Here is a 19902-nt window from a genome sequence, read left to right on the forward strand (position 1 = left end):
TTGTAGCGATTAATAGACTGAAGCTTCAAAGAGCAGCTCACAAACCAATGGGTGACGTCACGTTGGTTGATAGTTGGTTAGACGTTATGAAACAGCAGCAGTATCCAGTGGTTTTCTTTCAGTACCGCAGCAGATCAATACCTAAAGTATCAAAAGTAATGATTTATTTGAGTATCACAACCTGAGCATTGATCGACATCTTTGATTTAAAACAATAAAAGAGTAAAAGTCAAATCTGACTTTAATCTTTGGTTTTTCTGTCTCAGGTGCAGAAAATGTGGAACTGGAGGATACCTGCTGACTTCCACATGAAGCCGCGCGTTCGATTCCTGCGCTACAGATTCCAGTGTACCGAACAATCAGCATGGCCCAGGAAACGTGACTCCTCCCACTAGTTGTACACAGATACAGTGTCTCATTGGTGTTTTTTTTTATATTTAAAATGTGGAGTTTGTTTATAGACTTTTATTTTGTTTTAGAATCACTGAGCGGAAATAAAAAAAACTTTTGGACGATTCTGACCCGATGACATCATACAGGATGTGACATTATCTTCACTGTCAGGATTGTAACGTGGTTTTAAACTTTCACAATAAATATTTTTAACTATTTTGAACATCAAACTAAGAATTTGTCTTCAATTCAAAATGAAATGGGAGAACTTATTGTTCTTTATCAGTAATATTGATTATATTTAAGCAGTTTTCACACTTTGTGACCTTTGACCCTGTATTCAATGCTCCTCTTCCATGAATAAATTAAACAACTAGATGATCAAAAATATAACTTGATCAAACAAATATAAACATATTGACAATAGAGGCTTTTATATTGAAGGGCAGCTTCTTGATCACACAGCATCTGATACAAAGTCTGTGTTGTGTGACCTGCGACAGTTCACCTCCACGTTAAATTCAAAGCAGTAAAACTGTCACATGAAAGTCGTTCTGCTGCGTCACTCAGTAAACATCGGCTCAGTTAACGAACATTCAGCTCGGTTCAGTTTCTGGGTTGGATTTTGATACAGAGGAAAATAAAATGTGAGCAGGTTCAGTGACCCTGAACGCAACATGAGACTCAAGCGACAGAGAAACACTGAGTGGTACGAGAGCACACTAATAAACTGTTTAATGTGGATCAATCAACAACAACATGGCTGATATCTGATCTGATCTGATCCTTCAATCTGCCTCCATGGTAACAGAGGTGATGGGGGGGGGGTTCTCATTCATAATAAACTTTTCCAAAAATATACAGATTCTTCTCATTGAATCTATATCTTATACATGAAAACAAAGACAAATTAAATCTGACTTCAACATGCAGAACACGGAACAACTGGATCCCATGATCCTACCTCACCTGTCCATGTGACATCATCAACTGAGCTCAGAGCTGTTTCTCATTGGACGGGCAGGTACACACATGACCCTGGTTCGCTGAGATCGTTTTTGTGAGCGTCAAACAGACAATTTAATAAAAGCAGCAAACAGCTAAAATAAAAAACAAAGCTAAAATCAAAGCAAAGAAGGAGGACGCAGGTCTATAAGAATAATATCGATCAATAACATCTGCATTCTAAAAACATGAGCTTTGACCGACTGAACTACAGCTGATTGATGATTTCATCATAGTCTATTGCTGCTGCTGAGTCAGTGCTCAGATTGTCCTGCTGCCATGGTTACGGATTAGTCCTCACACATTTTTATGTTGTCAAAGGTCAGAGTCCAGGTGGGTGTGACTCAACAGGGCGGCCGCGGGGTCATCAGCCGATGGGTCTGACGTAAGGAAAGGCTCCGCCTCCAGCTCCAGCAGCGACGGCAGGTCAGCCCCATCCTCCCCAAGGTTGATTGGTTCAGACATCAACACAGGTGTGGCAGAGTACTGCACCAGCTGTTTCCCTGGACCAATCAGAACAGCAGAGTCACCCTGACAGTGTGTGTCTGTGTGTATGCTTGCTTGTGTTTGTGTGTGTGTGCGTGTGTTACCTGTGTCGCTGCTTCCATCACTTCCTTTCGGAGCGTCTTCAGCCAGCAGCTGATAGGACAGACATCACAGTGAGACAGCTGAGACATCATGTGTGTACCTGTATATTCACCTGTATACTTACCTGTACACATACCTGTATGAACCTATTTGTGTTAATATGGTCAATAAATTACTTAATTATTGCTTTTATTTAAAAATGAGACAGGAAGTGAAGACACAAAAAAGTCTTTTGAACTCACATTGTCCAAACAGTCGAGGTCAAAGTCTCCGGAGGAACAGGGTGAACTGAAAAACTGAACATGGAAACACACGTGACTCAACACGCTCATAACATGTTCATAACACGTTCATATACCGTTAACATGTTCATATACCGTTAACACGTTCATAACACGTTCATATACTGTTAACACGTTCATATACTGTTAACACGTTCATATACCGTTAACATGTTCATATCCGCACACGTTCATATACCGCTACACGTCATAACACGTTCATATACGTTAACACGCTCATATACCGTTAACACGTTCATATACTTAACACGTTTAACACGTTCATATACTGTTAACATGTTCATATACTGTTAACACGTTCATATACCGTTAACATGTTCATATACCGTTAACACGTCATATACCGTTAACACGTCATATACGCTAACACGCTCATAACACGTTCATATACCGTTAACATGTTCATATACCGTTAACACGTTCATATACCGTTAACATGTTCATATACCGTTAACACGTTCATATACCGTTAACACGTTCATAACACGTTCATATACCGTTAACACGTTCATATACCGTTAACACGCTCATAACACGTCATATACCGCTAACACGTTCATAACACGTCATATACTGTTAGCATGTTCTAACATGTTCATATACTGTTAACATGTTCATATACCGCACACGTTCATATACCGTTAACACGTTCATATACCGTTAACACGCTTAACACGTTCATATACTGTTAGCGTGTTCATATACTGTTAACACGTCATATACTGTTAACACGTTCAATACCGTTAACACGTTCATATACTGTTAGCGTGTTCATAACATGTTCATATACTGTTAACACGTTCATATACTGTTAACACATTCATATACTGTTAGCGTGTTCATAACACGTTCATATACTGTTAGCGTGTTCCTAACATGTTAATTTTATGCCACTCTCTGTCAGACTGACCTCGATGATGGGGGAGGTGTCGAAGGTGAAGGTTTGTGTATTGAGGATGTTCTGTAGGTTTTCTAGACTGTTCTCCATAGTGTCCACATGGTCCAACAGTTCAGACCTGAGACAGACAGGAGAGACAGGAGAGAGGAGAGACAGACAGGAGAGAGACAGACAGACAGGAGAGAGACAGACAGACAGACAGACAGGAGAGAGACAGACAGACAGACAGAGAGAGACAGACAGACAGGAGAGAGACAGGAGCAGAGGGAGAGAGACAGACAGATGTGATGTGAAGCTGCTTCCACAGTCTGTAGTTTTAAGTCAATCTTTCTCAAACAGGAGGAACTGTGCTTTGTCTGGGGACTACTTCCTTGTGGGGATTAACCCAGTGATCAGGCTCTTTAGTAGGATTCACTCAGCTAACTCGAGTCTGCGTGTGATGACATCACCGGCTCACACTTCAATCACACAGATCAATGTTTATTTGTTAATAATAGATTGAATGATTCACTTGTCAGGTTGAGTTGATACGAAGCGCCACACGTCAGGAGAGAATCCACCTGCAGAGGGGGAGGGTCTGAGGGAAGCACAGGGGGGTTAATGACACACCGGAACAGCCAAGGAACACATACACAGTACATTGATAAAGGTGATGAGGGAGGTGACGGGGGGAGGTGACAGGGGAGGGGATGAGGAGGTGACAGGGGAGAGATGAGGAGGTGACAGGGGAGGTGACAGGGAGGGATGAGGAGGTGACAGGGGAGATGATGAGGAGGTGACGGGGAGGTGACAGGGGAGGGATGAGGAGGTGACAGGGGAGATGATGAGGAGGTGACAGGGGAGGTGACAGAGGGGATGAGGAGGTGACAGGGAGGTGACAGGGAGGGGGATGAGGAGGTAACGGGGAGGTGACAGGGGAGGGGATGAGGAGGTGACAGGGGGAGATGGTGGGGGTGACAGGGAGGTGACAGGGGAGGGGATGAGGAGGTGACAGGGGAGGGGATGAGGAGGTACAGGAGGTGACAGGGGAGGGGATGAGGAGGTAACAGGAGGTGACAGGGGAGGGGATGAGGTGATGGGGAGGTGACAGGGGAGGTGATGAGGAGGTAACGGGAGGTGACAGGGGAGGGGATGAGGAGGTGACAGGGGAGGGATGAGGAGGTAGGGGGAGGTGACAGGGGAGGGGATGAGGAGGTGACAGGGGAGGTGACAGGGGAGGGGATGAGGAGGTGACGGGGAGGTGACAGGGGAGGGGATGAGGAGAGTAGCGGGAGGTGACAGGAGGGGATGAGGAGGTGACAGGGGAGGGGATGAGGAGGTGACAGGGGAGGGGATGAGGAGGTGACAGGGGAGGGGATGAGGAGGAGGTGACAGGGGGGGGATGAGGAGGTGACAGGAGGTGACAGGGGGGATGAGGAGGTAGGGGAGGTGACAGGGGAGGGGATGAGGAGGTGACAGGGGAGGTAGCGGGAGGTGACAGGGGAGGGGATGAGGAGGTAACGGGGAGGTGACAGGGGGAGGGGATGGGAGGTAACGGGAGGTGACAGGGGAGGGGATGAGGAGGTGACAGGGGAGGATGAGGGAGGTGACAGGGAGGGGATGAGGAGGTGACAGGGAGGTAACGGGAGGTGACAGGGGAGGTAACGGGGAGGTGACAGGGAGGGGACAGGGAAGGGGATGAGGAGGTGACAGGGGAGGGGATGAGGAGGTGACAGGGGAGGTAGGAGGAGGGGAGGTGACAGGGGAGGTAACGGGGAGGTGACAGGGGAGGATGAGGAGGTGATAACATGTAGAACCATATGAAGAAGCACTGATTTGAAAAGGGGAGCAGACGTACCGGTCGATGCAGGCGAGGGTCTGACATTTATGCTGATCAGTGGCTGGACTGGAGTTCGAGGTGGGAATGGAGGCAGGTGATTGGCCGGTTGGTGACGGTGGGAGGGGCCCAGAGGAGGCCGGGCTCATCAGAACAATGGCTACAGAAGAGACAGATGAGTCTCACGTCAGAGACAAACACAGACTCAAGAACCGAACACATGGAACCTTTAAGAACTGACTTCCTGTCGGCTGGTACCTGGCGAAGCGTTGGCGGTGGAGGTGTTGGCGGTCGGCAGCGTCTCGTTGTCTTGTAGGATGGAATTGATGAAAGTGGTGGGGGAGAGGGGTGTGTCTACAGGTGAAGCCCCACCTTCCAGAACAGGACACACCTCCACCTCAGGACTTCCTGGCTCCTCTTTGATGTTAATTAATTGGCTCTCTCTGGAGACGGAGAACAGTAATAAGTGACTGCTGGACCAGTGAGTTACTGACAACAAGAAGCTTGATCTGATTGGTCCTTACCCTGCGTCCGTCCAGTCAGTGGCTGCGTCCTCTATGATGGGTATGGCCACCTCTGTGATGTCAGAGATGATTGGCCCAGAGGATACAGGGGAGTCAGCTGAGAACAGATTGGCTGCAGCCTGAAGAGGAAGCGCACGAGAAAAGATCCTTCATGAGAACCAATCACGGCTCATTGGCTAACTGAGGTGTGCAGGTGAGTCGGTGACATGTTACCTGCATGTGCTCCAATGAGAACTGCCGACTGTACTTAGGCATGGAGTGGGCGGGGCTGGAGTCATTCAGCATCAGAGGACTGCAGAGAGACTTGTTTACGTTATATTCTCAACACTCACTGGACATCGGTGGGTGAGTTGCTAGTGACCCCCCCCCAATAACACTTACTGCGACATCAGCACTAACTAAATTACACAGGTAAAAACATCTAAACTAGTTCATAGCAAAGTGTGCAGCATTTGCAGTTTTCAGTGTAGTATTAGTCATATAAGTTGTAGTATTAGTCGTAAACTTGCATCTTCCTCTTGACTCCCAAGATCCTGTTGGTTTGGATGAGAGACACCAGAAACTGGATCAACTGAGGAGAGAGAGTTTCCATTAGAGCCGTCCCACTGTCTCCCTGTGGAGGAAGGAGCGGAGGAGAAATACCTTGTTGACGACCTTCTGTTGCTGAGTGTGTTTCTGTCTCAGACTGGCCACCTCCCTCCACAGAGCCTCATTTTCACTGCAACACAGATATACACATACTGTTTATATAGACACTCATTGAGCACTTTATTAGGAACACCACACATGTGACTTGTAAATTTGATCATTATCCTGCAGGAAGTCTCCATTAGAAGATGGTGAACTGTCTATAAAGACATGAACGCTGCGACATTCAGACCATGATCGATTGGTATCATTATTTTTCACCTTTCTGGGACTTAATTTGAGGTATTGGTTCCCTATGACGATATATCAGTGGTTTAAAGTCGACCAACTGCTGCAATGTGTATTTCCATGTCCTCTCGTCTGCCTCTCTCTGGAGCTGCAGACAGAACAGCCTGTTTTCGTCTGTCTCTTTAATTATTTATGAGCCCCTCCTCTGATTGGCTGACGGCACTTTGAGTGACACTCGACCAGGCCTATCACCGGTCTCATTCTGGCGCATTGGTGGGGGTGGTGGGTTCGGAGGCTGGACTGGTACCAGCTGGGCGGGGCTGAGAGAAGAGTGCGACTCCATGATGACATCATACGGAGAGGAAGTACAAAAAGCGACGTTTCAATAACATATTTCTTAGAATGAACCGAGTGAAAAAGTCAGGGAAGTGACTGTTTTCATACTTTGAGGCCCCCTACTGGCCCCTTCAAGTCATTACTGGTCGTAAAAGCCCAGAAAATGTATTTTACACAGTATGGGCCCTTTAAAGACCCAAAGGGAGTTGAGAAAACCATCAGCGCCACCTGCAGGCTTAACACCTCTTAACACCAAGCAGTTCGGCTCCATGAATTCATTCTCTCGACTCCATTCATTAGACCAGGCTGCGTTTCTAAATCTTCAAATGTCCCCTGCTGGTGAGTCTCTGTCACTGCAGCCTCAGGTCTCACAAGTGAACCTGACGTTGTCTCAGCTGCTGTCGAACCGTCTACGTAAAGTTTGGACGTGTTATTTACTGAGATGAAAAAGTGGTTATCAGAGTGGCTGCAGCCTTTCTGTCAGCTCTGACCTCTGACCTCATCAGAGCTGCTGCTCACTGGACGAGTGTTTCCTGATGTTAAACAACAGTCTCAATCACGTCACAGTCAAAAGCTGTGTCCGGAATCACTCACTCACTAACCCTTACTTTACTATGTGAGGTCTTCAATGAAGAGCAGTATATAGTGAGCTCATCAGACACAATCTGCTGGTGGAAAATCCAACAATAGATTTTAAATGTCAATTTTACAACTAGTATGAATATGTTTAGGGTAAAAAGAAAAGACGGTGAATGATCATTTTAAATGTAGAAACAAACTTATTTGTCTCACTTTGTGTACGACAGGTCGGGATGTTCCTGCTGCTCTCGCTCGTCTCTCCACCGCGAGAGCAATGCATGATGGTATATATTGCTCGGTTAGTGACCATAGGTCGTACACTAATTTTCACAATGCATAGAGGGAAACAATGAGTGCACTATATACAAATTTTCATTTAACATTTGGACACCACTACAAAATGACAAACTCACTACATAGTGATCAGTGAGGGATTTCAGACCCAAAGTGTCTGAGGTTCTTATTGAAACCTTCGAATGCTGCCACGTGATTGGCTGATTGTATAATTGCATGAATAAGCATGTGTAATGGTTCCTAATAAAGTGCTCAGTGACTCCTGGACTGAAGAGGTTCTGGTTCTCGTCTTACTGTTTCATGGCAACGATCCTAGAGTCGATGGTTTCCTGTTTTCCCTTCATCAGCTGGACGTCGGTCAGGATTTTATTCACTTCATCTGTAGCGACCTTCACTTCCTCCTGACGCACTGACGAAGACACCTGAACCAATCACAGCACAGAGAGAAGGTTACCGTGGAGAAAGGGACAGACGCTTCACAGGTACATGTCTGTATTTGTTCAGGTTGGAATCTGCTGAGGTGAGTGTGTTGACAGATGAACAGGTGTGACCAGGTGTGACCAGGTGTGACCAGGTGTGACCAGGTGTGACCAGGTGTGACCAGGTGTGAACAGGTGTGTCTACGGGCACATACGTTGGTGACTTTGCGTTTGATGTTCTCCAGCAGGTGTTCTTGTCCTCTGATGAAGAACGGATGTTGGAACTCAGTGTCATCTCTCTCTGGTTTCACTAAACCACTGTGCTCGATGTGCACCACTTTACGGAAGCCATCTGTACGGAACCCCATTCCCAAACAAAAACTAATTTAACGTCATAATACAAACAGGTTAAAGAGTTTCACTGTCAGAACTGTCAATGTTTCATTACCTCCACCAGCAAGCTAATGTTTTCACCCCATTTTTCCAATTGTCAGCAGGATGATGCAATAACTAATATACAGATTTCCAGTAAACACGGTGGAAGGATGGAACAAGGGTGTTAAATATTTTTACTGATTTCTCAGAGAATAATTCATGAATCTTGATGAAAACGATCAGACATATTTAGAGGACTGGTATATATGAGTGTGTGTGAGTTGATGCAGCTTGATTAAATTGAAGGGACTGTTGGACCTTGATGGAGGAATGAACTCTACTGAATGATGTTGTGGTTCAGACTGTTTGCTGAGCAGTGAAACTAAAAGCTGCACTAACTTGAGAATCTTTATACTCACACATGTTAAGCTGTCGAATGAAGCTGGCCATGTTGTTGTGTTTGAAGAACTTGGGTAGAACTTCTTTCGAGAACCGACCCTGATCAAAAACATGGAAGCTGGTTCCACTCTGAAACAGAACACAGAGTGACATCATTAATAACAATAAACACATGAAGACTCAGAAGCTCCTGATGAACCAGGATCACAGTGTTCCAGTTTCAGACTCAGCTGGTCAAACCTGCAGGTCAGTTTACAGCTGATAATGTGATGAATGATCTTATTAGTGTTCAATGAAGGGAACTGTGTGGGCGTGGCTCAGGGAGCACCTCCAGCTGGACCAGGGGGGTTAGCTGTTGGTTATGTGCCAGATGATTTATGATTTTTGTTTATAGTATTAGTTTTTTTCAAATAAAGATGATAAGTGGTGACTGGTTGATGTGTGGTTGTGTTGGGAGACCCCCGAGGCAAAGGACTTTTCAACAGACTGTAACTGTCACAAAGCAACAATATGATCCAGAACCAGCAGATAAACACCGACAGCGTCCGACAGGACCGCTCCTTCTTACCGCAGCCATCAACCGATTCAGCACACTGGTATATTTTACTATCAAAAAAGAGTGAGAATGTTTTGGCTCCTATCTCTTTGTCTTCCGTTCTCCAAACACTGCTTAGAGTCCCACTAGTTGCTTTACACCGCAAACAGTGATGCTTTTTGTAGATGTTTTAGATCCAGACGACATTTTGTCTAATGTCTATCTACAGCTATCTGCTCGCTATCAACAGAGACCAGAGGCTTCCTGCCCCTCACGACAGATTCTGTACAATCACATAAAGAATCTGTTCATAAAGAATATTTTAACAGTAAAACACCAAATACTCAAGAGTGAGAAACAGGAGGTAAAGCAAACTGTTTGTTACGTTGTAATAACGGTTCTGCACCTGCACTTTACACCACTGTTGCTGTTATTAGTATTATTAGTATTATTATTAATATTATTGTTGTCGTTAACTCGGTCACATCAAAGCGTCAGAATCATCTGCTGTTTATATCTGTCAAACAAACAGCAGGGGACTGTGACGTCACACTGACTCGGGTGAACAGGTGTTTTTATCGCGTCTCATCTATTGTTAGCATGTTAGCATGTGAGTTTAGTTAGGGCTAGCGGCTAGCAGCTAGCAGCTAACTGTCTGAGGATAGCCGTTATAGAGGCTGCGAGTACCGGGCTCCAGCAGATGAGCGGGTCGGTGTCCGGGTCCTCCACCAGAGTCCACAGTTTGGTGAGGAAGGCCGGGACGTTCCCACCGGGCAGCACCGCTCCTCCTCCGGGAAACTCCATGGAGAAAACCACCCAACGCACCCTGGACTATTAAAAACTGCAGTTAATCTGAGCTACCGATGCTAACTGTTAGCATCCTGAGAGCAGCAGCAGAACTCCAGAACAAACAGCTGTGACTCGGGTCCCGCAGCCTCTGTGCGGGGCTGTGCGGGCTCTGCGGGGCTCGTAAAAGGTTCTTTTAACGGAAACTCCGGTGGAAAATTACAACAAATCCCATCAGACTAACAACTGCGTAACGAGAAGCCTGTCGCCGCCTGATGACGCAATGGAAAACGTAAAGCTAACTCCTCCTTCTTTGACGCGTTACCTTTGACCCTGTAGGCTCCCACGTGGGTGAATGGAGGGGAGCAGCAGCAACATGCGGATCAACGAGCAGAAAGAAGAGGCGAAGAAAGAAGGGATGGGGAAAGTCCGAGAGAAAACGAAGAAGAGGAGTAAAGAAGAAGAGGAAGAAGAAGTGGAAGAGGTGAGACAGACAGGAGGAGGTGACCTGAGGAGGTGCAGGAAGCTAGCTGTTAGCATGCTAAACCAAAACACGTTGCTGTTCAACAGTCTCAGATAAAAGGTGAATAAAGCTGATCGTAACTGAAGAAGAAACCGGACTGAGTCCAGATTCACCCCACAGCTGTTTATACTGCGACCAGCAAAGTAGAGCGGATTCAAATGATCAGATTCTAAACGGACCTCTGAGTGGAAACAGCTCGTTAGCTCAGTTCTCCTAATCAGGCTAATCTCAGCTAAAGCTAAATAACAATATACTGGGATCACATGGTGTAATACACACACACACACACACACACACACACTCTCTGCTCTTCTCACATCATGAACGGACTCTGGCTCCTGTTCAGAGCATTTGGGTCAGGATCGTTATTTTCTGACTGGAACCATGAAACTTACTTGTAGCTCGAGCTATCTGTTACCCTGGAACCAACAGTGCTGTTAGGAGCCAATGCTTATTAATCATTGTTCACTCATCTGACCTGAAGTTTGACTTAAATGAGATTTATTTGTTTGAAACCGATGTTGACACATTTATTTTTATTCTGGAAGTGATGCCGGATGCTCAACAGTTGCTCATATTCACGTTTTATCAATACTGTTATTGTTACTGTTGTGACGTATTTTTACACAGACCTTTAAACTAAGTTCAGAGACAAATAGAATAAAAATTGTGTGTGTGTGATCTGGCAACTCTGTTAAAATCAGCTAGTTTTTGAATTGAGTCTGGTGTGGTGGTCAGTCATTTAACCCTGTGTCTTCTTCAGATCTTCAACCTCAAAAACAAACCTGCCCACGAGGGGGAGGATGGAGATCTGTCCGACAGCGAGGACAGTGTTTACTCAGGACTGGAGGATTCTGGGAGTGACAGCGATGATGATGAAGAAGATGAGGTGATGCTGGACTCAGAGCAGACTCAGCAGGTAGAGTTTAATCCAGACAGTTGATTGGCAGGTGGTGACTCACCTGAGAGAAACTACTACTGTTATCAGTGTTCTTCTGTAGAACTTCACCTGTGTCCTGTTGTCCTGCAGACTCCAGAGGGGAAGAAGAAGGAGGGAGGAGTGACAGAGGAAGAGGAAGAGAAGAAAGAAGATGAGTACGCACACGACTCCTCAGACGAGGAGGTGAGGCAAAACGACCTGCGTTCTTCTGGGTTCTGTAATGTTCTGTTGGGTTCCACAGGATCTCTGTTATTTTCTGTCTCTGTTCTGAGATGTTCTCCTGATTTTTCTGTTTTTTTTTAACTTTCTGTTTGTTTGTTGATGATCTTTAGGGACTTCGTTCTGTGGGTTCTCTCTAATCAGCTCTCTGACGTTCTCTTGGTTTCTGTCCTGTGCTGTTTAATTCTCTGATTTGGTTCTAAAGCCATCAGCAGTTCTTAATCATTCTACGTTCTCTGATGTTCTTGTTGTGTTGCAGGACATCAGGAACACTGTGGGGAACATTCCCATGGAGTGGTACAAAGACTTCCCTCATATTGGCTATGATCTGGACGGGAAGAAGATCCTCAAACCAATCAGGAACAAGGACGAACTCGATGAGTTCCTGGACAAAATGGAGAACCCGGACTACTGGTGAGCCTGCTAGAATGATACTAGCTTCTCCAATGGTTTAAAGAGAGAATGCTAACAATGCTAACGGCGATGTGTCTGCAGGAGAACGGTCCATGACAAACAGACAGGAAGTGACATCATCCTGTCAGACGAGCAGGTGGCGCTGGTTAACCGTCTGCAGAAAGGACAGTTTGGAGACGTCAACTTCAACGAGTACCAGGTACGTTCAGGTTACTCATGAGGCTCCACCCCCTCAGCCTAAACATGTTACTGCGTTTTCTGTCCAGCAGCTGGACAGGTGGGACACACCTGGACACCAGTTCATGTTGTTTAAGAACAAAGTTTGAAATGTTCGATATTGCGTGATCAGATACAGTGAAGTTGACGGAGTACGTTGTTAAATATGCAGAGTTCCCTCTCTGCCTCGTTCTTCTTCCTCCTCAGCCCACGGTGGAGTTCTTCAGTAATGAGGTGATGCTTCATCCCGTCACGAACAGACCTGCTGACAAACGCAGCTTCATCCCGTCACTGATCGAGAAGGAGAAGGTAAAACACACAAATCACAGACGTCAGGGTGTCACACCTGTCTGTCTCCCCCTCTCACCTGTCTGTCTCCCCCTCTTCACCTGTCTGTCTCCCCTCTCTCACCTGTCTGTCTCTCCCCTCTCACCTGTCTGTCTCCCTCTCTCACCTGTCTGTCTCTCCCCTCTCACCTGTCTGTCTCCCCCTCTCACCTGTCTGTCTCTCCCCCTCTCACCTGTCTGTCTCTCCCCCTCTCACCTGTCTGTCTCCCCTCTCTCACCTGTCTGCCTCCCCCTCTCTCTCACCTGTCTGTCTCCCCCTCTCTCACCTGTCTGTCTCCCCCCTCTCACCTGTCTCTCTCCCCTCTCTCACCTGTCTGTCTCCCCCTCTCTCTCACCTCTCTGTCTCCCCCTCTCACCTGTCTGTCTCTCCCCCTCTTCACCTGTCTGTCTCCCCCTCTCTCACCTGTCTGTCTCCCCTCTCTCACCTGTCTGTCTCTCCCCCTCTCACCTGTCTGTCTCCCCCTCTCACCTTCTGCCTCCCCCTCTCTCTCACCTCTGTCTCCCCTCTCTCTCACCTCTCTGCCTCCCCCTCTCTCACCTGTCTGCCCCCTCTCTCACCTGTCTGCCCCCCCCTCTCTCTCACCTGTCTGTCTCCCCCTCTCTCACCTGTCTCTCTCCCTCTCTCACCTTTCCCCAGGTGTCTAAACTGGTCCATGCGATAAAGATGGGCTGGATCAAACCTCGACGGGTGGAGGACGACACTCGGGGTCATTTCTACGACCTCTGGGCAAGCGAGGACTCGTCCATCCTGGGCAGACATAAGATGCACCTCCCCGCCCCCAAGATCCCACTACCTGGTCACCATGAGTCCTACAACCCCCCACCTGAGTACCTGTTCACCGAAGAGGAGGTACGTCACATGACGAGGATCTCACCTGTTTGACTCACCCGGTTATAGAACAGATAGAACATCTCTCTCTCTCTCTCTCTGCAGTTCGCTCTGTGGGAACAGCAGGATCCGTCAGACAGGAAGTTGCCATTTGTTCCCAAGAAGTTCTCGAGCCTCCGTCAGGTCCCGGCATTTCCTCGTTTCCTCCACGAGAGGTTTGAGCGCTGCCTCGACCTTTACCTGTGTCCCCGACAGAGGAAGATGAGGGTAGCTAGCATCAGTTTACCCGTGATAAACAGATTATAAGAAAAGCTCCTGCAGCCAATCAGAGCACAGTGTGTCTGTGGAGGTGATCAGCGATCTGTCTGTTTTCAGGTGAACGTAAATCCAGAGGATTTGATCCCAAAACTTCCCAAACCCAAAGACCTGCAGCCGTTTCCTACCACACAGTCTCTGGTACGTCAACGTGTTTGTCTTCTTACTGTTCCGATGACGCCACACGTGTTCAGTCTCCCCTGAAGACGTACACACACACACACACACACACACACACACACACACACTGCCAGCAAACAGGCGACTCTTACTCCCATGATGTAATCTGTTATACGTGTGTTTTCAGGTTTACAAGGGGCACAGCGGTCTGGTTCGCTCCATCAGTGTGTCTCCATCAGGACAGTGGCTCGCTTCAGGTAACTCACCTGTCAAAACACACTCCACCTGTATGACATCATGCTGCTGCTTGATTGGGGGAGTGGCCTCTGGTTGTTAACGCTATACACAGTCCATTGTCTCACTGTAAATGTGTCCTGTGATTGGCTGTTGGCCAGTGAAATGCACCATGGGAGTTGTAGTTGATTGCTCATCTTGTGCTGGTTCTGTGTTCATCCAGGTTCTGATGATGGTTCTGTGAGGTTCTGGGAGGTGTGTTCGTCTCGCTGTTTGAAGACAGTCCAGGTGGGTGGAGCTGTGAAGAGCATCACTTGGAACCCAAATCCTTCTGTGTGCCTGCTGGCTGTCGCAGTGTAAGTACCAGCCTGTCCAACTGTCTGCGACCTGTTATGTTCCACATGTATCACTGTGCTTGGAGCAACCACTGAGTGCTGACTTGTCTCTCTCTCTGTTTCAGGGACTCCGTGGTGTTGATCCTGTCTCCCTCTTTGGCAGACAAACAGGTCGTGTCATCGTCAGAGCGACTCCTCTTAGGTCAGCAGGAGGCGGGGGCAACAGAGGAGGCTGGCTCTGTCACCTGGAGTGACACTGAGGGGGAGGAGCTAAACCAGGGGATCCGCCTCAAAATCCAACATCCCAAAGTGAGAAAACACTGATTGATTTTAGAATCCTTATTAATACCTGAACTCAACTAACTGATCACTGTTGATCCCTCAGGCTGTCCACCAGGTAGCATGGCATGCTAAGGGCGACTACCTGGCGTCCGTGATGCCGGATCACTCAAGCCACCTGCAGGTATTCATCCACCAGGTGAGCAAGAGACGCAGTCAGAACCCCTTCAGGAAGAACAAAGGCCTGGTTCAGTGTGTATCCTTCCACCCTGTTCGGCCCTACTTCTTTGTGGCCACGCAGCGCTCTGTCCGGATCTACAACCTGGTCAAACAGGAAATGACCAAAAAACTACAGGCAAACTCCAAGTGGATCTCCAGCATGGCCGTCCACCCTGGAGGTAACCTAACACACCAGATCCACCTCGACACCAAATTGACTACAACACCTCTGTGACTGTTGGAACATTTAAATCACTGTCTCACTTTCTGTCGAAAGGTGATCATGTGATCTGTGGAAGTTACGACTGTAGACTGAGCTGGTTTGATCTCGACCTTTCAACCAAACCCTACAAGATGTTACGGTACAGTAATCGCCTGTCAATCAAACCCCCTCCCCTCACCTATCAATTGATCAGGTTTTGATTGTTCCTTCTGTGTGTTGTAATTTTGTTGGTATTGATCACATTGATCACTTCCTGTCTGCAGACACCATAAAAAGGCAGTGAGGGGTGTGGCCTATCACAGAACTTACCCTTTGTTTGCGTCGGCGTCTGATGATGGATCAGTGATCGTCTGTCACGGGACTGTTTACAAGTAATACACACACTCCTATGCACAATACTGTGATACACAGATACACACATAAATACTAACACCTCTCCCCCCCCTCCAGTGACCTGCTGCAGAACCCGTTGATCGTCCCGGTGAAGGTCCTCAGAGGTCATGTGATCACTCACGACCTTGGTGTTCTGGATGTGACCTTCCACCCCACACAGCCCTGGGTCTTCTCTTCCGGTGCGGACGCGACCATCCGCCTATTTACCTAGCAACCTGCTCGACAACCAACCAATAATCTGTCCAGCAGCTCCCTGGTTGGCAACCAGCTAACTAGGTTGCTAGGTTACAAGCTGTTGTAGAAACTTTGTTTTTGACTGTTTTCACTTTTAACCTCAAAACTATTATTGTCTTTGTCATTAATTAAACCCAAACTTTCTGACCTGTTTGTTCTGTTGATTTATTTTGTTATGTTTGTTGCATCATCAGCTGTGTGTTGTTACCGTGGTGATTCAGGAGTGCATGGCGTCCTTCAGATCACTTTTCTTCTGCTGACAGAAACTGAACCACACGACAGTTACAATCAGTTAAATGTTTAAAAAGCTGTTATAGAATATAAATAAACTGTTTACTTATAAACTAAAGCACGTCCATCAATAAAATAGGTTGAGTTTTATTTTGAAGTGTGCATTTGACTAGAACAGGTTCAGTATAAAAAGAACTGCACAGAAATTCAACGAAAATACGAAATACATCACAGCAGATTTGCTAACGTTAATTTCCGGTGGAGAGTTCTTAGTTTTCAGCAATTCACAGAAAATCAGCGCGTTTAAAAAACGTCTCACTGCACTTTTAATATGATAGGGCACAGTCTACAGGATGTGACGTATTACAACTACTTCCGGGAAGCCTCGACATGAAGCGTGAAGACGGAATCACACCGACCCGCGAAAACTGCGTTTACAGCAGCTGTTACTGGTAAATACTGATCGATCAGCTGACTGCAGCAGCCTGATCAGCTGACGGATCGATATCAACAGATCAATGACTGGAAACTTCAGACTAACAGCACACAGTGTGTGTGTGTGGAGGCCAGAGGCTTCTTTCAAAATAAAATGCAACTCTTTGAATTCTTGTTGGTTCCAGATCAAACAGTAAACCAACAAAGAGATGAAAGCTGAAGCAGATATTTTATATTCTTGGTTAATTTACGTTCATTTATGTTTATCTTCATTAGCTTTTTGTCCAAAACTATTAATTCACATTAATTCATTTTAGTTTGACATAGTAGTTTACAGTTAATTCTGTTAATGGCGTGGTGGCTTGTTAGAACCTGGTTCTCCAGCTGATTCTAACTTCTAACACCTGATTGGCTGCTGAGTGTTGGTCCCAGCATCAGGTTCTACACAGTCTGGTTCTTGTGTCTGTCCTGACGGAGGGATCCTCACAAGTGACTCTGAGGTTTCAACAGGTTTTTTGATTGATTGAGTTTGTGCTGACTGTTCTCAGGGTTCTGCTGGTGTCTGACTGGTTGTGTTGTATGTTCTTGTTTTATAGTGAAGAAAATGTTTGGAAACTTTGCGAGTTTGTCAAGAAGGAGAGAACCGCACCACTGGAACATCTGTCTGTGGTTTTCATCTCAAATGAGAACCGAATGGTGAGAACTCTCTCTACACAATGTCCACATCTGTCACGTTCTATAAATGTCAGGTCCTTCTCTCAGGCGCTCTGAAATATATGTTGTGTTCTTGAGAAACACCTGTCTGGTTCTAAAGCTGATGTTCAGTAACGTTCTCTGTTCTCCGTCAGGTTCCTCTGTGGAAACAGAAGTCTGGACGTGGAGACCAGCCGGTGATCTGGGTCTGTGATTATACTGTGTTTTTGATGATGTCACAGACATGGAACAGTAATTATGTCATGATCATGTCACTGATGACATCACCGTGTGTTTCAGGACTATCATGTGATCTTGATGGTCAGAGGTCTTCAGTCGGATGCTCTAGTTTATGATTTGGACTCTGAGCTGTCGTTTCCCTGCAGCCTCAAACTGTACGGCGCCAAGGCCCTCCGCTCCGATCGCAACATCAGACCCGACTACCACAGGTAACCTGAACGCACACCTGAACGCCACTAGAAACACACCTGAACAGAAACTCACCTGAACGCCACAGGTCACTCACTCTTCTCTTCTAACAGGAAGTTGCGTGTCGTACCTGCTGACAGCTTCCTGTTAAAGTTTGCGTCTGATCGATCTCACATGAAAGCGTCCGACGGGTCCTGGAAGATGCCGCCCCCACCATACCCCCCCATTCACACAGCAGGTCACATGTCGCCTCCTGTCACTTCAGCATGCCATTATGATGTATTCCATGTGACCTTGTGATGACATCATGCTGTGATGCGTTTCCTCCTCAGAGAGTCACATGAACCTGGATGACTTCATCAGTATGGACCCTGCTGTCGGCTGGGGGACGGTCCTCAGTCTGGATCACTTCCTGCGGAGCTACGCAGAAAACTCTTCATCAGCGTCATCATCATCGTAGCTGTCGCTGCAGACATTCATGTTTTTTGATTTGTAAGAGTCTGACACATGTGGACATAAAAACTTTTAGCTACAACTCCCATGGTGCATTTCTGCTAAGCATAATCAAGAGCTTCAGCAGCAACAGCAGTGGATGCTCATGGGTCAGAAACATTAAAAATAATTCAAACTGGAGGTCAGAATATGAACCAGTCTGATGGTTCTGTTCCCAGGAGAGTTCGGCTGTTCCGAACGTTCAGACGTTAAAGGAACAGACACAGCGACTCACCTGTCTGTACCTGCACACACCTGGTTTCTGGATCAGGTTTTTTCCAACCTGGTTTATCATTTCCTGGTTTGAACCATAGACCAATAAAGATTGATGGCATGAGGTCAAATCATATCAATCGCCCCCTGGCTGCTGAATAGTATTGGTCACAAACCCCCCCTCCTCCATGTTAACAGATGGGACATGGACTGAACTAAACATCTGAAAAAGTGGACATTAAATAAATGTTTGTTAAAAATGGTTTCTGTCATTTCAGGTCGTTCTTATCACTCTGATGTTTGTTCAACTGATCAGTTTGGTTTGAATTAGTTATTTGATGATATAAAAACAGGCAGAGTCAGCAGGACCAACACGCCTCCACTCCACGATCACTTCTGCTCAGACTGTAAATGTCATCAGAACAAGATAGCAGCGTTTGCATCAGGTGTTAGTGTAGTGTTGACAAATGAGCAGAGGCATAACCACATCAACAACGTGAAATTAACATGTAATCAATAAGTCCTGATCTCAGACTGAACGGCCACGCTCTGGAATAATAACAACCACATATGTGCAGGTTCGACAGTGGGTGGGGTTTGACCTTCTCTCTGGGAACATTTGTTAATGCAGCGGGTGGGGGGGGTGACCTCGCAGCAGATGGCGACTTTCACTGTGTGTGTGGGGGCAGAGAAAAGGAAACAATGGAACAGCTGAAAGTCTGCCGACCCACACGACAGATGTGAAAACACATGTTCAGTTCACGTGTTTGGAAACAAGTCCTGCACGACACATGTAATCAACTACTTCTTCACACGGTGACAGCACATATACTGACGTTAGGAAGACAGCAACAAATACACATCTATCTATCCATCTATCCACTGATGTTAAATGTAAGAGATTTAAATGAAACTTTATTAAATAAAGTTGTCTTGTGTGTTTCCAGATCCTGGTGCTTTATACTTCTACATTTCACAGAGGAATATTGAATTGTTTTCTTCTTCTTCACTATCAACAACATAAAGGAACAAACATGACTGTCTTGTTTCTCTGAATCTCTGCTGCACCATTTTCAAATGGAAGAAAACAATTCAAAACAAGAATTACTTCATCTAATAACAGATCAATTTATTTACCAAGTAATGTTCAGTTGATTTATAAAGCAAAATTTAGTTTATTTGAAAAGTAAAATAAATTGTATTTATAATTTAAATATTTGTATTTAATAAGTCATATTTAATTGATTTATAACGTAAATATTTAGTTTATAAAGTAAATGTTCAGTTGATTGTAATATGTTTATTATAGTTTTTTTCAGTTACAAAGTAGATTTGATTATTGTAAAGTAAGTAAATGTTTTCTAAAAAATATATTTATTTAATCTGATTTAGCGGATTAAAGAGAAACAGAAGATAATCTCGTTGTTGATTGGTCGGTGGATAA

At 46.0% G+C, this 19902-nt stretch overlaps 3 protein-coding genes across 4 annotated transcripts; 2 read left to right on the forward strand and 1 right to left on the reverse strand.

Moving 5' to 3' along the window:
• Nucleotides 1-1103: 1103 nt before the first annotated feature.
• On the reverse strand, nucleotides 1104-10160 carry hsf1 (heat shock transcription factor 1). Its single transcript, XM_047344147.1, has 15 exons — nucleotides 10027-10160; nucleotides 8825-8933; nucleotides 8246-8382; nucleotides 7906-8033; nucleotides 6169-6244; nucleotides 6036-6097; nucleotides 5740-5818; nucleotides 5527-5645; nucleotides 5261-5445; nucleotides 5024-5162; nucleotides 3698-3763; nucleotides 3199-3304; nucleotides 2229-2282; nucleotides 1989-2037; nucleotides 1104-1901 (listed from the first exon to the last, which is right to left on the reverse strand). The coding sequence occupies exons 1-15, from the start codon at nucleotides 10141-10143 to the stop codon at nucleotides 1714-1716; spliced, it is 1614 nt and encodes a 537-aa protein (XP_047200103.1). The 5' UTR covers nucleotides 10144-10160; the 3' UTR covers nucleotides 1104-1713.
• Nucleotides 10161-10337: 177 nt separating this feature from the next.
• bop1 (BOP1 ribosomal biogenesis factor) lies at nucleotides 10338-16112 on the forward strand. Its single transcript, XM_047344146.1, has 16 exons — nucleotides 10338-10609; nucleotides 11412-11567; nucleotides 11679-11771; nucleotides 12067-12221; nucleotides 12303-12420; nucleotides 12645-12746; nucleotides 13422-13634; nucleotides 13719-13880; nucleotides 13989-14069; nucleotides 14236-14305; nucleotides 14506-14638; nucleotides 14743-14926; nucleotides 15003-15294; nucleotides 15393-15477; nucleotides 15602-15709; nucleotides 15789-16112. Exons 1-16 carry the CDS (start codon nucleotides 10481-10483, stop codon nucleotides 15940-15942), a joined length of 2235 nt encoding a protein of 744 aa, XP_047200102.1. The 5' UTR covers nucleotides 10338-10480; the 3' UTR covers nucleotides 15943-16112.
• A 427-nt stretch (nucleotides 16113-16539) lies between these two features.
• On the forward strand, nucleotides 16540-18721 carry wdyhv1 (WDYHV motif containing 1). Of its 2 annotated transcripts, XR_004698771.2 has the most exons (7): nucleotides 16540-16648; nucleotides 17228-17327; nucleotides 17480-17530; nucleotides 17625-17773; nucleotides 17867-17991; nucleotides 18086-18286; nucleotides 18399-18721. XR_004698771.2 is itself a non-coding variant. In XM_035182881.2 (6 exons), exons 1-6 carry the CDS (start codon nucleotides 16587-16589, stop codon nucleotides 18211-18213), a joined length of 615 nt encoding a protein of 204 aa, XP_035038772.1. In that variant the 5' UTR covers nucleotides 16540-16586; the 3' UTR covers nucleotides 18214-18721. The 2 variants fall into 2 exon arrangements, 1 of the variants encoding a protein (XP_035038772.1); XM_035182881.2 differs by having other exon boundaries at nucleotides 18086-18721.
• The last annotated feature ends 1181 nt before the right edge of the window (nucleotides 18722-19902 follow it).

Source organism: Hippoglossus stenolepis, chromosome 17 (assembly GCF_022539355.2).
Source record: "Hippoglossus stenolepis isolate QCI-W04-F060 chromosome 17, HSTE1.2, whole genome shotgun sequence".
NCBI lineage: Eukaryota > Metazoa > Chordata > Actinopteri > Pleuronectiformes > Pleuronectidae > Hippoglossus > Hippoglossus stenolepis.

Bases quoted from the DNA above. Each gene is read 5' to 3' on its own strand.
- bop1 (XM_047344146.1), top strand. From the start codon at position 10,481: ATGGAGGGGAGCAGCAGCAACATGCGGATCAACGAGCAGAAAGAAGAG. The intron at 12,421-12,644 runs GTACGTTCAGGT...CTTCCTCCTCAG, and splicing joins TCAACTTCAACGAGTACCAG to CCCACGGTGGAGTTCTTCAG. The intron at 13,881-13,988 runs GTAGCTAGCATC...GTCTGTTTTCAG, and splicing joins CCCGACAGAGGAAGATGAGG to GTGAACGTAAATCCAGAGGA.
- wdyhv1 (XM_035182881.2), top strand. From the start codon at position 16,587: ATGAAGCGTGAAGACGGAATCACACCGACCCGCGAAAACTGCGTTTAC. The intron at 17,531-17,624 runs GTCTGTGATTAT...CGTGTGTTTCAG, and splicing joins GAGACCAGCCGGTGATCTGG to GACTATCATGTGATCTTGAT. The intron at 17,774-17,866 runs GTAACCTGAACG...CTCTTCTAACAG, and splicing joins ATCAGACCCGACTACCACAG to GAAGTTGCGTGTCGTACCTG.
- hsf1 (XM_047344147.1), bottom strand. From the start codon at position 10,143: ATGGAGTTTCCCGGAGGAGGAGCGGTGCTGCCCGGTGGGAACGTCCCG. The intron at 2,283-3,198 runs GTCAGTCTGACA...TTCCATGTTCAG, and splicing joins ACACCTCCCCCATCATCGAG to TTTTTCAGTTCACCCTGTTC. The intron at 1,902-1,988 runs GTAACACACGCA...TGATTGGTCCAG, and splicing joins TGATGGAAGCAGCGACACAG to GGAAACAGCTGGTGCAGTAC.